The 15,747-nt window shown below is 39.6% G+C and overlaps 1 protein-coding gene across 4 annotated transcripts in view; it reads left to right on the top strand.

Annotated features, from left to right (window-relative positions):
* Window positions 1–15,747, top strand: part of mad1l1 (mitotic arrest deficient 1 like 1) — an 897,160-nt gene that overhangs the window by 323,560 nt on the left and 557,853 nt on the right. For all 4 annotated transcript variants that reach the window (XM_060840293.1, XM_060840292.1, XM_060840294.1 and 1 more), the window contains exon 14: window positions 7,036–7,118. In XM_060840293.1, coding sequence (XP_060696276.1) covers window positions 7,036–7,118 — 83 coding nt within the window. The remainder of the gene's footprint in view (window positions 1–7,035; window positions 7,119–15,747) is intronic.

Below are 15,747 nucleotides of genomic sequence, written 5' to 3' on the forward strand. Positions count from 1 at the left end.
GTCTTTTTCTATGGGTCCTTTCTCATGATTGAAAAATTTGATGTGAGGTTGGCTTGAGCATTCACAGAACTGGCAATTCATGTTGTTGTTGGTGCTTTAGGGAACTTTGAAAACTCCACCACCTCTGATGTTCTCCAGGGCATGTTAAATGTTGAGAGTTTGGGGTAGATGATCCTTGAAACATTTTGAGCCATATTTCGCTGCTTTCCTTCCACATAAATTCACCAGCTGAAGTGCTTTCCCAAGATGGATGGTCTGCAATGCAGAGATTGTAGTGCTCTTTTTTTCTGGGGTGTCTTCCTATCTTTTGTACCTACCACCTTTTATATAATTTGATGGCAAGTATATATAGATTTGCTTGGGAATTCTGTAGTCATCCATGTGCGAGACATGGCCTGCTGATCAAATACAATTTTATGAAGTTTGGTCTTGGTGCTATTGAGCTCAGCTGATGAAACATCTCATTGTTTATGAGTTTTTTTCTTTGATTGTGCTTTCACAATGGAGTTTGGATGTCTTTCCAAAGCTTTGATATAGTGCTGATAACAAATCTAGGATTCACTGCCGTAAAGCAGGAATAGTAAAGTCATTACCTTTTTGAGTTTGATTTTAATTTTCAGCTGAATGCAATGCTGAGCCCATTACAAAAGATTTAAAAGATTTTCTTGCAGAACACTTGGAAAACAGTGACAGGATTAGACGGTGTGAGCATGGATTTACAAAAAGAGAAATCATGCTTGACAAATCCAGTAGAGTTCTTCAAGGATGTAACTAGTGGATGAAAGGGAGTTAGTGGATGTTGCTTACTTGGACTTTTATAAGACTTTCAACAAAGACCCACAGAAGAAATTAGTGTGTACAACTAAAGCACATGGGATTGGGTGGTATATTGAGATGGTTAGAAAACTGGCTGGCAGATAGGAAACAGAGAGGGATAAACAAATCTTTTCCCAAAGGAAGTGATTAGAGCGATAGTGTTAGGATGGCAGCAATTCACAATGTATAATAATTTAGATATCTCCAGATATGCAGATGACATGAAACTGGGTGGAGATGTAAGCTGTAATGAGGATGCCGAGCTGCTGCCCCCTTTGTGGGAAGCACAGCGGCTCAGTGGTTAGCACTGCTGCCTCACAGCACCAGGGTCCCTAGGTTCGATTCCAGCCTCAGACAACTGTCTGTGTGGAGTTTGCATATTCTTCCCGTGTCTGAGTGGGTTTCCTCCGGTTTCCTCCCACAGTCCAAAGATGTGCAGGTCAGGTGAAATTGTCCATAGTGTTAGGTGTATTAGTCAGAGGGAAATGGGTTTGGGTGGGTTACTCTTCGGAGGGTCTGTTTCCACATTGTAGGGAATCTAATCTAATAAAATGCTTCATTGTGATTTGGACAAGTTACGCGAGTAGGCAAACACATGGCAGTGGGTATATTGTGGAAAAGTGCGAGGTTATCCACTTTGGTTGAAAAAAACAGGAAGACAGATTATTATCTGACTAGCTATAATTTGAGAGAGGGAAATATGCAACAGCACCTGTGTCCTCATACAGCAGTCACTGAATGTAAGAAAAGACGAATGGTATTGAAGTATTGGAGCAGGGATGTCTTGCTGCAATTAAACAGGGCCTAGGTGGGACCACACCTAGAATATTGTGTGTAGTTTTGGTCTCCTCATCTGACAAATATTTTCTTGATGTAGTGGGAGTGCAGTCAAGGTTTACTAGACTGATTCTTGGGAAGGTGTGACTGACATATGAGGAGAGGTTGAATCAGTTATATTCACTGAAGTTCAGAAGAGTGAGGGAGGATTCTCATAGAAGCGTATATAATTCTAACAAGACACGGTGGTTCAGTGGTTAGCACTGCTGCCTCACAGCATGAGGCTGTATTGTTAAAAGATTAAATTGGACTATTTCTTTGGACATTAATGTAATATTAAAAGGTTAAACTGTACTGACTGAATGTTCTGGAAGTAGGTGGAGACGATATTCATGCAGGAATGCGAATGAGTCTCGCTCAGTTTAGACAGTCATTTGCTGCTACTCCCCTACTGTTACCAACAATGATTCAGTCCCTTACATTCCGACGTGCTTTCATAGCCATCTCCTGTAGTAGGACATATCTCACCTACATTGTCTTGGTGAATCACTGAGTCAAGAAATCTTCTGCATAAATTCCCCAGGATTAGGGCATTAGCTCTGATGATGACCTCATCCTGCCATTGTATGTGAGGTAACGTGGTTGTGGGGGTGGGGGGGAGGTGTTGGGATTGGTCAGAGTATCTGTGAGCATTACCAATTTGCCTGTATGAAGGGGATGTTGATTGATCAAGGCCTCTTTGACTCAACTTCACATGCCTGTGATGAGGGTCAAGAGGGGTCACCTAGCTTATACAAGCTTTAATAAACTTTAACTGTTTGCGGAAGTTGGTGTGTGCAAATTGCATCTCGTGTGTGAAGCCTCGGGAAAAGAACCTAACAAGGGACCTGGGTTTGATTCCAGATTCGGGCGACTGTCTGAGTGGAGTTTGTACGTTGTCTCCGTGCCTGCTTGAATTTCCTCCGGTTTCCTCCCACAGTCCAAAGATATGCAAGCTAGGTGAATTGGCCATGCTAAATTGCCCATAGTGTTCAGAAATGTGTAGGTTAGTGCATTAGTCGGGGAAATGTAGACTAATATGGTAATGGAATTGGTCTGGGTGGATTACTCTTTGGAGGGTTGGTGTGAACGTTTTGGGCTAAATGTCTGTTTCCATACTGTAGGAATTCGATGAAGGCTGGACAGGACAGATGCAGGAATGTTGCTCCTGATGGTGGGGTTATCTAAGAATATGGGGATCAACTGTTTAGGATTGAGATGAGGAGACATTTCTTCACCCAGAAAGTGGTGAGCCTGTGGAATTCACTATCACAGAAAGCATTTGAGGCCAAAACATTGTTTGATTTTAAGGAGGAATTGGACAGAGCACTTGGGAATAAAGGGAAAGAGAGAACAAGCTGTTGCATTGGATGAACAGCCATGATCATAATGAATGGTGGAATGGCTGAATTGCATACACTCGCTTCTATTTTCTGTGTTCCTTTGCTGCTTCCAGGCAAGATCATGGGATTGGCTGTAGGCCGAATTTGCTTTATGGAAGAGCTCACTGGTATCATCTTTGCAACGTCCTGAGAGAGTACACTGCAAATGTATGAGAATTAGTTTACAACCTTGAAATTATTGCTAACAATGATAATGTCTGATGCTTCATAGCATGTGCCAGTAGGGTAAAATTGTTTGAGAGTGTGGTGCTGGAAAAGCACAGCAGGTCAGGCAGCATCCGAGGAGCAGGAGAATCGATGCTTCGGGCATAAGCCCCTCATCCCTGATGAAAGGCTTATGCCAGAAACGTCAATTCTCCTGCTCCTTGGATGCTGCCTGACATGCTGTGCTTTTCCAGCACTTCACTGTCTATTCTGATCTCCAGCATCTGCAGTGGAAATAGACCCTTCAGTCCAACCAGTCCATAACAACCCTCCGAAGAGTAACCCACCCAGACCCATTTCCCTCTGACTAATGCACCTAACTCTATGGGCAATTTAGCATGGCCAATTCACCTGACCTGCACATCTTTGGACTGTGGGAGGAAACTGCAGCACCCGGAGTCTGCAGTCCTCACTTTTTCCCAGGCAAAATGTTACCACAATTTGACTATTTGGGAAGTTTCATGGAGAGTTCCTCTCCTGTACCTTAGTGACCTTTCTCATGTAATTTAATGCTCAGAAACAGCAGAAGTACACTCTGGTGCTAAGATCTTATGTCTTTTTTGCTGCAGCTTCTATGAACAGCACATACAGATCCTGATGTAGTTGTCTTGCTGCAAGCACCATATTGCTGTCCCAAGGTTAGCCCTAAAACCACATTAATTCCAGCACTATGTGAACTACCAAATTGTCTAATAAATGGGTTAATAAGATCTTTGTTAGGATCTTTTTTGCATTTGAGAGATTGTTGCTTGGTACTTGTCACATTGGTTTTCAGATCCTTTCTGCTTCCAGATGCTGACTTTGTTGAGTAATTTGAAGTGAAAATGTAGAGTCTGCTAAAAATCTTCAAGAATATCTGGCATGAGGAAAAATTTGCAAATTTCAATAAGTTCTCTGCATTAAAAAAAAATCAGTTATCTAAAAGAAAGTCTGTCTCTTCCTCCTTCCACAGAGGAGATTTTTTTGATTCATTCACAGAATGAGATTGTCGCGGACTAGACCAGCATATATTGCCCATCCCTAATTACCTCGAGGCCAGTTAAGAGTCAACCACATTGTCATAGGTCTGTAGTCACATGTAGGCGAGACCAGGTTAGGATCACAGTTTCCTTTCCTCAAGAAAACTTACCCTAGAATGTCATCTAGGCCAGGGCTTAATCTTGTTTGATGCATTTGATGGACTTTATCACTTATCAGGGGAGCCAATGACTGAGTGGCTTTATTGTTGGCCTGTTAATCCAGCGACCCAAGTAATGTTCAAATGTTGCCACGGCAGATGGTGGAATTTGAATTAGATAAAAATCTGAAATGAAGAGTCCCATGGTGACCATGAATCTGTTTTCAATTATCAAAAATACCCATTTGGTTCACTAATGTCCTTGAGGAAAGGAAACTATCATCCTTAAATGGTCTAGCCTAATCGTGACTCCAGACCTACGACAATGTGTTTGACTCTTAACTGGCCTCTAGGCAATTAGGGATGAGTAATAAATGTTGGCCTAGCCAGCGACACCCACATCCTGGGAATGAATAAAAAAAACTCCTCTATGGATCGTGTAAGAGACAGACTTTCTTTTAGGTAACTGATTTTTTTTTGATGCAGAGAACTTATTGAAATCTGCAGTTTCTCCATTTAAATAGCTTGGAGAAATGCTCACGCTACCTTGCAATTAGCGCTACCGTATCATTTCATTTCCATTATATGTTAGGGTAGGAGCCAGTATTATCATGAACAGGCTATATATAGTCTTCGGCACATTAGGAAAGCACAGCTCTGGCCTCCCAGCTATATGAGGCATAGGCAGACCCAATGGAAATGAAAAAAGGCCTGTGACAACACTGATTGGAACATTTGTTGCCAGACAGAAGTGGGGATGAAACTGACTTGATTTGTAGATGTTTTGTATCTTAAAGGTTGTGAAAATGATACATGTGCTTTTTCAAATCAGTGAAGAACATAAACCATGACTATTCTGATGACATTGTTTGGTGCCATAACAGGATAACAATGTGCGATTGAACTATGTGTGTGTCTGACATGCTGACAGTCTAAGATTAAAGTATGTGTATTTAGTTGAATGTTGCTGCAAGTGACCAAATATGCCTAATGCTAGCAATAATTGGAGTTTATGTGACTCATGGCACAGTGGCTCAGTGGTTAGTACTGCTGCCTCACAGCAGTAGGGTCTCTGGTTTGATTCCAGCCTTGGGTGACTGTCTATGTGGAGTTTGCACGTTCTCCCTGTGCGTGCGCCAGTGGTAACATTTTGTCTGGGAAAAAGTGAGGACTGCAGACTCCGGGTGCTGCAGTTTCCTCCCACAGTCCAAAGATGTGCAGGTCAGGTGAATTGGCCATGCTAAATCGCCCATAGTGTTAGGTGCATTAGTCAGAGGGAAATGGGTCTGGGTGGGTTACTCTTCGGAGGGTTGTTGTGGACTGGTTGGACTGAAGGGTCTATTTCCACACTATAGGGAAACTAATCTAATCTAATTAAGCAATGGAATGTTGTCTTGCTGGCAGATTAAGATTGAAACTTTTGCCAATAGTAATGTAAAAATTGAATAAGTGTTTCTGAATGTTATATCACGTTTAGAATGTTTTCAAACTCAATTTGCCTTATGCAATGTTTCTGAATTGAAATAAAGTTGATTATTTTTAGAAAATTAGTCATAAATAATCAGAAAACTGCATTTCAATATATGGAGCTCTGAAATTATTTGCAGGCATTTTGTACTGTAGGCCCTGATTTGGTCTGACCCAGCTAATTTGATATTGAATTTTTAAAGAAAGCTGCGTGGCACAAAGTTGTGTTGGAAATCAATTGGCTTATTTTGTATATTTTGGCTACATTTATACTTTCAGTAAACACAGCTGCTTTATTTGAGAAGTACTGAAAATTTTACAACTGACAACATTCCTAAGTAAGAACTAGATGGCAGTATCTGCACTCTGAATTCATAGAATCTTGTATCTATTCAAGAAGAAGAAATCATAGCTTCCATGACACAAAACTATCTCACTTCAACAACCTCCGCTTGGAAAGGTTTACCATTTTGTTTTTCTGATTTTTGAAACTTTTCAAGTTCTCATCCTATCCTACAAGCACTTTCCAACAATTAAGATAAATATGAATCAGTAACTTTGGATGCTAGAACTCAAAGCCATACCTTGCTCAAAGCAAATTCAAATACCAAAGAAAAAAAATGGGAATTATTTACTTTAGAGTTGTAACTTGGCTTAAAAACCTATTTACAGAATGTGGAAAACATGCTTAGTCTTTTTTAGTACACTAGTTTCACTTTACATACTGATCATTCTTTTTGGGAAGAGCATTTCCTGAATTTCTGACACCCTAAACAGTGAAGGGATTAAAGAATTATGACTGGTAGTTGTTGACTTTTTCTGAAAGATATATTGTACCTGTTGCATTATGCTTTGTTCTGTGCTAATTAGTATTTACATGTGTCCGTTATGCAGTCCTGTATTTTTCTATCACATTAAAATCAAGAAAGCGACATATTTTTGTATTTCTAACACAATTTCATGCCAGTCTTTATTTTGAATGCCTGTATTTACTTGGAATGTTTACCTGTAACCCCCAACGTGGAAATACTGCAGAATTCTGTATTGTTTCATTTACTAAGTGCTATGAATAGAATGGAAAGTGAGACAATGTTGGATTCTTGACTCTTTGTTTTTCTGCTTGGCAAACATACAGGAAAATCATGGTGTTTTGGTTTGGGGAAGATGCATAGTTTCTCCTCAATGAAATTGACATTTTTTTATTTTTCACAGCTTGAAGCAGAATTGAGTGTTCTTCAGAAACAGGTTGCTGTGGCTGACCAGGGCATCACCATAGAAGAGGGGAATGAACTAAGGTATGAGAAAAAGGGAGCAGGCAAGGGTAATAAACATTTCCGTGTATGGCAGTATATGGTTTATATTCCGATGAGTTCATGTTATGCATATAGTACTTTATTAGAATGTGACTTACAGGCATTTACCTTGTCTGTTCCATATGGTTAAGAGTGACCACCACGCACTCATTGTGGCTCCAAATTCCTGTCTTCACATTGAGAACACTCTTCATTGTGTTCCATGGTGCTATCATGATGCTAAATGAGACAGAATTTAGACAGATTTAGCAATTCAAGACTGGGCTTCCATGGCATGTTGTGGACTATCAGCACGGAATTATACTCCAATGCAGTCTGTTACCTCATGGCCCAGCATATATCTTGTTCTACTATTGCCATCAAGTCAGACGATCAACCTTGGTTTGAAGAATTGTGCAGGAGAGCATGCCAGAAGCAGCACAAGAAATGCGTAAAAGTGAGTTGTCATAGTAGAAAAGCTACAAAACAGGATGACATATGTGCTAAACAGCATAACGAGCAAGTAATAAACAAAGACAAGCGGTTCCTCAACTAATAGATCAGATCTAAGCTCTGTAGTCCTGCCATGTCGTGGACAATTTTGAAAAAAACTCTCTGGAGAAGGAGTCTCTATAAAAATCCTCACTCTCAATAATGAAGGAGCTCAGCATTTCAGTGCAAAAGATAAGGCTGAAGCATTTGCAAGAATCTTCAACTAGAAGTGCCAAGTGGATGATCCATCTCAGTTTTCTCAGAGGTCTCCATTATCAGATTCTAAACTTCAACCAATTTGATTTACTCATGTCAAGAAATAGTTGCAAGCACTGGATACTGCAAAGACTAGGGGCTATGGCAACATGCTCACGATAGTTTTGAAGACTTTTCCTCCAGAATATGTCGCACCTTTAACTAAGGGTTCTGGTCCAGCTTCAACACTGGAATCTATCTGATAATGTGGAAAATAATTAGTGATGTCCTATCCAAAAAAAAGGACAAATTATGTTTGGTCAATTACTGTTCTATCTGTCTACTCTCAATCATCAGTAAAATAGTGAATGCTATCATCAGTAGTGCTATCAAGCAGCGCCTACTCAGTGACAGCTGAGTTAGGACCACTCAGCTTATAGCCTAAGTGATGCTACCTTGATATAAGGAGCTGAGTTGAGAGTGACAGCATCAGTGTCACATTTGACCAAGTGTGGGATCAAAGAGCCTGAGCAAAATTAAGTTAATGAGGAGAAATATTTGCACTACTTGGAGTTATGCCTGGCCCAGAAGATGAAGGCCTCAGCTCCAGGACACCTCTGCAGGAATTTCTGAGGGTAGTGTCCTAAGCCCAACCATCTTCAGCTGATTCATCAATGACCTTACCTCGATCATGAGAGCAGATGTGGCGATGTGCAATTATCGGTGAACAATGTTTAGCACCATCCACATCTCAGATACTGAAGCAGTCTATATCGAAATGCATCAACAGGTTGGAAACAGACAGCTTACCACCACCTTCTCAAGTGCAGTAAGGGTAGACAATATATGGTCCAGTCTGTGGCATCCACAATCCATTAAACAATCTTTTTGAAAGTGTGATGTGGATAAAGGTTAACTATTTTCACTGTTTGCAGAGCTAGGATCAATAGCATAGTTTGTAAGTTAAAGCAAGATTTTGCAGGAATAAAGTTGGGAGACACATCCTCACAATTGGTAGGAGAGGCTTGCAATTCTTCTACAACCTCATTGATGTGAGACTAACTATTAATTCTTAATCTGAAACTGAGGAATTTTGAAGGTACTGAGTATCGAATTAGATCAGAAATCAGATTTAATCGCATTGAATCATGGAACAAGATTGAAGGGCTAAATGGCTTGCTTCTGTTGCTAAGGTGCAAACTAATTCTTTGTTACAAAATCCCTTCTGAATTGCTTTTAATATAACCCAGGTGAGATCTGCATATTAAATTTGTTATTTCAATAAGATTGAAAGCAAAATACTGAAGTTGCTGGAAATCTGAAATATAAACTGAAATTTCTGGAAATACTGAGTAGTTCTGACAACTGTGGACAAAGGTTAATGTTTCTGGTTGGTGACCTATCAACTGAAATGGGCTGTTGGAAATATTTTAACTGAATACAATTTTTATTACATCATTTACGTGATTATATACTCTGAAATGGATGCTCATCCTTCCTTCATCGTGCCTTGTAATCTTCCCATTCGTCCAAAGACTGGCCAGTCCTAATGTTGCAGCTACTCTCCCTTGAAATCAAAAGGTTTTTTTTCTGACCATTAAGAATAACTCTGTAGCTTGTAGTCAGAATGGCTTTGAATAAACAAATGATTGATTCGAAGGATGGTGTGTAACTCATGTTCACTGAATTACACATAATGGGAGTTCTGTTCTTGAATAAGCATTGTTAAAGAAGATCTTGTGCTTTTATTTTAGATCTCTCTGCATGCAAGCAGTTTGCTGCTCTAAACTGTACTATTGTAAGATTTATCTATTTTGCTACCTGTCAAAGCAATAAATTTTGATATGATTTGTGATACAATACTACACCAATCTTGACTTATTTGTAACTTGACTTGGTGTAACCTAGAATTTACAATACGTAGACAGACATTTCAGCCTGACTGGTCCTGGGCTTCTGACTTTTCAGTCTATGAACTTCAATCCTAATTGCATTTAAATCCCTCGCTTGTGCCAGTATTTATGTTCCAGATGAGTGTTCTCCCACACTGCTTTGTCTAACCGTATCAGCATAAGGAAGAAAGAATTAAATCATTATGTCATGATCTAGCTTTCTTTAGATGTATTTATGCTGTTTATCTGAACCATTCCATGTGCAAGTTTCATATTCTAACCACTTTATAGGTAAAGAAATTACTACTGATTTAGCCAGTTGAATTTATTATTGGCTGATCGAAATTTATGTAGAGATGTTTGCCCTGCTTTGAACTTTTGTTCACTTTGTATAAAACTTACCATCCATGAATGTTTATTTGCTGGCCATTCCATCCCTTTTATTACTGAAACGAATCATTGGTTTCATTAGGTGCATTCGTCAGAGGGAAATGGGTCTGGGTGGGTTACTGTTTGGGGGGTTGGTGTGGACTGGTTGGGCCGAAGGGCCTATTTCCACCTGTAAAGATTGTATATCTTCTATAAGGTGACAACAAAAGACTTACGTTCAAAATGATTTGGAGATGCCGGTGTTGGACTGGGATGTACAAAGTTAAAAATCACACAACACCGGGTTATAGTCCAACAGGTTTAATTGGAAGCACACTAGCTTTCGGAGCCTTGCTCCTTCATCAGGTGATTGGACTATAACCTGGTGTTGTGTGATTTTTAACTATGTTCAAAATAATTGCATGATTGCAAAAAATCAACTTGAACCTTCCAGATTGGTGGGTTTTCAGCAATGCATTTCTATTACATATGCACACAGCTGGACTATTTTAATCACATACTGACTACTCTTTATGCTGAATTTCAGATGTCAGTGTTCGATATGATGATTGACATACAATTGACATATAGTTCTCTTTATAATAGGACCTACTGTATTTCCCATCATGTAGTAGCTCCCAAACATTTGCAGACTTGAACTAGGGATTCCATTTCAATTTACAAGAAACTCCTCCCCTTAGTGATTTCAAGTTTTCCCCTAATGTTTATGCATTAAAAGTACTATCTTTTTGTAGCCCCCCATCTTCTCTCCACCCTTGGACTGCCACCCCCGGAAACTTTGCAGGCTTACTGTCTGCTTTTCCTCTCCCTTGCATTCTCCTTAACTTCCCTGCCCCAGCCTCATGCTGCAACTCTCCCTTCCCCTTTGCAATCTCCTTGTCTACCTGAGTCCAGGTGCAGCATATCTGCTTTCTGTCTTGCCTCCCTGTCTCCACTGATGGTCCTTGGGCCCTGAACCCTGAAGCAGAGTGTCGTCTCTGTGAGAAAGTTCCTATTTATCCTTTCTGGTGTTGACAAAAAAGTGGCTGCTGCACACCTTCTCCTCGCCTGCGCCCTTGCCTCTTACACCCCCACCCCTGTGAGTCAATTAGAATCCAGGACTGGAGAACCATCTTGTGAGTGGAGGAAAAGCTCCTCACCATTTTGTTCCATTGTACTCTCAAAAGAGCAACTTTTGAGAGGCACGCGAATTCTTCTGGGCAACTTGGGGGTTCTGAATGTGGATTTTTAAATTTGTGCACTCGCGGGACATGGGCATTTATTGCTCATCCCTAGTTGCCTTTGAGAAGGTGAATTCATTGCTGCAGAAGGCTGTTGAGTACATTTAAGATAGAGATAAATAGGTTCTTGATTGTCAAGGGGATCCAAGGTTATGGGGAGAAAGCGGGATAATGGGGTTGAGAAACTTATCAGCCATCATTGAATGGCAGAGCAGACTCGATGGGCCGAATGGCCTAATTACTGCTCCTATGTTTTATGGTCTTATGGTGTCAGTGATCTGCCTTCTTGAACCATTGCTGTAGATTGCTTCCTTCATCAAAATGTCAGCAGGGCTTGCTGTTTTTCATGAAAAAAGTCTGTGTTAGATTGTGCTAGATACAGAACACTAATACAAAAGCTGCTGGGGAAGTGATGGCCGACTGGTATTATTGTTAGACTGATAATCCAGAGACCCCAGGTTTGAGTCCTGGCACTGCAGATGGTGGAATTTGAAATCAATAAAAATCTGAAATTGAGTCTAATGATGACCATGAAACCATTGCCAATGACAAGTTTTCAATGTATACTTGTTAAAAGAAACCTCATTTTTTGATTAGGCACTTTACAGCCATCTGGATTCAACATTTTAGTTTGACAGTTCCACGACATAATCTTTGCTTCCAATGTTTTTGGGCAGCATCTGTTGTGACTGAGTTTGCTATTCTCATTTGCATCTCCTTTTGAGCCATTTTTTTTTCTCTTTGCTTGTGCCATCCTCTTTTAACTTGTGTCATCACTTCTTTATATTATTTAATCTTCCCAGCCTTTCAGATAACTTTACTTTCACCGATTTCTTGACCCATCTCCCTACTTTCCCTGCTTTTTCTACTTGTGTAAATTTGTTAATCTCTGACCTGTTTTGTTAATCTCTGACCTGTTTTGTTAATCTCATCTGTTCAGCTGCCAATTTATCAATCTGAAGTACAAATTTTATCTGATTCTGTACAGGTGCTGCTAAGACCTGCTGCATATTTCTAACATTTTAAGTTTTTCTTTGATATTTCCAGCATCCACTGTGTTTTGCTTTTGTATTTATTGTATTTTATTTAGTAACTCTAACGCAGAGTTTTTCATGAATAACAGTTAAGTCCTAATGACATTTTGATGAAGGAAGCACTGCCAACCTTAATGCACAACAAGAAAGAACTGACTACAAATACATTTAAATATATTCAGTAAATATTTTATGGTGAGAGATCATTATGAATGTGGTGCAGTTTTGAATTGGAATGAAACAGCTTTGCTCATAAAAGAATATTAAATGGAATAAAATGAGAGAGTGTGGGAATAAAGGTGAGAAGGGAGGGGAGTAGCCAGTAGCCTCTCAGTTTGGCTCTCATAATCATCATTGCTTGTACATCTTAACCTTTCTTTGGTTCAGTCATTTTCAGTGATATGTTGTAATATCTCTTTATAGCACTTGTAAAAGGATCTAATTTGTTGTTTTGTAACTCCAAATCCATAGTTTAGAAAGATAGACATGCAGAAAATAGGAGCAGGCGTGGGCCATTTGGCCCTTTGAGCCTTTTTTAAAAATTCATTAAAGGGATATGGGTGTCACTGACTGGAGCAGGATTTATTGCCCATCCCTAACTGTCCACAGGACAATTAAGAGTCAACCACATTGCTGTGGGTCTGGAGTCACATCTAGAATAAGGATGGCAGATTTTCTTCCCTAAAGCACATTAGTCAACCAGATGGGTTTTTCCTTGACAATCGACAATGGTTTTATGGTCATCATTAAACTCTTATTTCCAGATTATTCTGGAATTCAAATTTTACCATCTGTCATGATGGGATTCAAACCCAGGTTCCCAGAACATTAACAGGATCTCTGGATTAACAGTCCAGTGATTATAGCACAAGGCATCACCTATCCTCAAATGTGTTCCAATTTTTAATGTGATCATGATTGATCACCAACTCAGTATCCTGTTCCTGGTTTCTTCTCATAACTTTTAATTTATTTAACCCCAAGTATTATATCTAACTTCTTCTTAAAAGCATTTAATCTTTTGGATTTGACCACTTTTATGTTAATGCCGAAATGTGTCACAGTAGCAGAGAATTTCACCGGCCCACCACTGAATAGATTTCTCCTCATTTCAATTCTAAATCGCCTACCCTGTAGCCTTAAACTATGACCCCATTTTAATTTGGGATCCAATTGCACATTTCCCGATATAAGATAATTGGTGCATGCTTTTCTGTAATGTTTTATATGACTTTACAGTATGCTTCCCATACAAAGAGGTCCTTTTGTGTTTTTCATATAGTAGTTCTACCAAATATTCTTGGGTTGCATTTATTGCTCTGCTTCTTCAGGTTAGACATGCCCTAGTGTTTGTATATACCTCAGTCTTGTTAAACATCTTGTGGAGCAGTTTCATTCTGTACACTAAATTCTTTTAGTTTTATGAAATTTACTTTCTGCATTGTAAGTTTGAAGATGGTTGAGCTTGTGCCTCAGGAAAAGCTTTTGAAATATGGGTCACACTCAAGGCACCAAAACGAAGGCTAACTCCAACCGATCTTGAGACAATCAGCCAGAATCGTGCTGCAGAGCATGCTGGGGGATTATAGTTCAATTGAAATGGCTCACTGGTCCACAGCTGTCTTCACAGTCTTCGATCATGCCACACCAAAATAATGGTTTGGGAACCCTGCCTGTACAGAGGTGACCTAGATATTTCAAGAGACATGATTTTAAAAGGATGGCAGGTATTTGTACCAAATGTTCATCTGCAGGATTTATTATCACAGTTGCACTCAGAGTGCTTGGGCCTAAGAAACAATGTTTCCTGGCACAAGAAAGTTCGAATAGGCCATGGATCAGCAATGATATTGAAAAATTGATGAGAATCTGCAAAGTATTCCAGAGACATTAACCGCACTAACACAAAGAATTATTGTACTTACTTAAGATTCCATCACACCCTTAGTTCAAAAATGCATCAGGTTTACTTGTCATCTGTGTCAATGACTTTTTTTTCATATCTCCAATCATCAAACAATTGAATGATATCTGAGCTGTGTCTATGGCTGACAAACTGAGTGCAGTTTGTTTTGTTTGGAATACCTGAAGATGTCATATCAGTCAATGAGCTACAATATGCTTGCAGAATATTGAATGCAAAATGGAGCACAAAGATGAGACCTGACTGTGGATCCCAGATTTAACAGTCTCGCCAAAAGCCTGCTTCATCATGGCATTCATTGTGAAGTTCAAAGAATTCAAACAAAATATTTTGTTCCCATTTTACAATTGACTGTGACACATTTAGACATTAATTAGTCATCATCAGTAGAAACCATGTCTGGGAGACCGGTTAAGTCAACCTTGTGAAGCTATTACTTGACCAAGAGTTCTCAAGAAAGCAGGTGACTCTTCTTGGGTGGTGATGGTGGGTAGAGAATGGGGTTGAGGGTGCCACATCACTGACACGCATGTTCAGAAATTAAAGGCAAAGTCACCAGAGTCCTACTGGACTGTAGGACTCTGTCAGAAAGAGAGACAATTGGTGGGTATTTAACCTGAGAGTCACTGAACCTTAGGTGAGGAGGGAGGTTGACATGGAGAGTCCTTCATAGTACCCTCAGTTGCTGTGGGATTTAAACCCATGTAATTGGCATCAGAAACCAGCAGTCTAGCAAACTGAGCCTAAAAATGCCTAGTCTGCAGATAAGACAAAAGGAACAGGTCATACGTTTAACTGAGGGAATGTGGTTACATATGCATGAAGGCTGCAATAAGCCTGGATCCTGATAGGGACAAGACCAAATGGGGCGACATTAAGGAAAAACTAGCTTAAGGGAATTGTACAGCTGTGTAATAGCTAACAATGTAATTAAGTCTAGAGTACAAATCAAATATCCAAAGTGAAATTGTGGAAGACCGCTATGAAGATAATCTGCACTTCAATAATATGTAGGGTGTCAGTGCAATTCCAAGTTGGGAATATTGGAACAATAAGTCTAGATCTCAGGAAAGTGAGGAGGAGATCTCAGTAGGCTAGTAAACTATCTAAATATTATGCAGTCTCTTAAAGAGAGATCTAATTTTTTCTAAAAATAGATTTTGGAATTAACCCACAGTGTATGAATGTTTTCTCAATGTATAGAATGTTATCTGGTGGGTGTTGGGGTAGGGGGCCATGTCTTTTAGAGTATGGAAATTCTATTCAGAACAAGAATGTAAAACTATATGTGACCAACAGTGTACCAGTGGAGTGCAGCTGCATCTGGAGTTGTTGCTGAGAGTAATAGTGGTAGCTGAATTCCTAGAATATTTGTTGAGTTATCCTATATATATTAAATTGTAGTCTTCAAGTAAATTGAGCCCGTTTATAGTTTATCAATCTTGTGCATCTGATTGTCATTTTGAATAACAAAGCTGGAAGCAC

Source organism: Hemiscyllium ocellatum, chromosome 20, assembly GCF_020745735.1.
Source record: "Hemiscyllium ocellatum isolate sHemOce1 chromosome 20, sHemOce1.pat.X.cur, whole genome shotgun sequence".
Lineage (NCBI taxonomy): Eukaryota > Metazoa > Chordata > Chondrichthyes > Orectolobiformes > Hemiscylliidae > Hemiscyllium > Hemiscyllium ocellatum.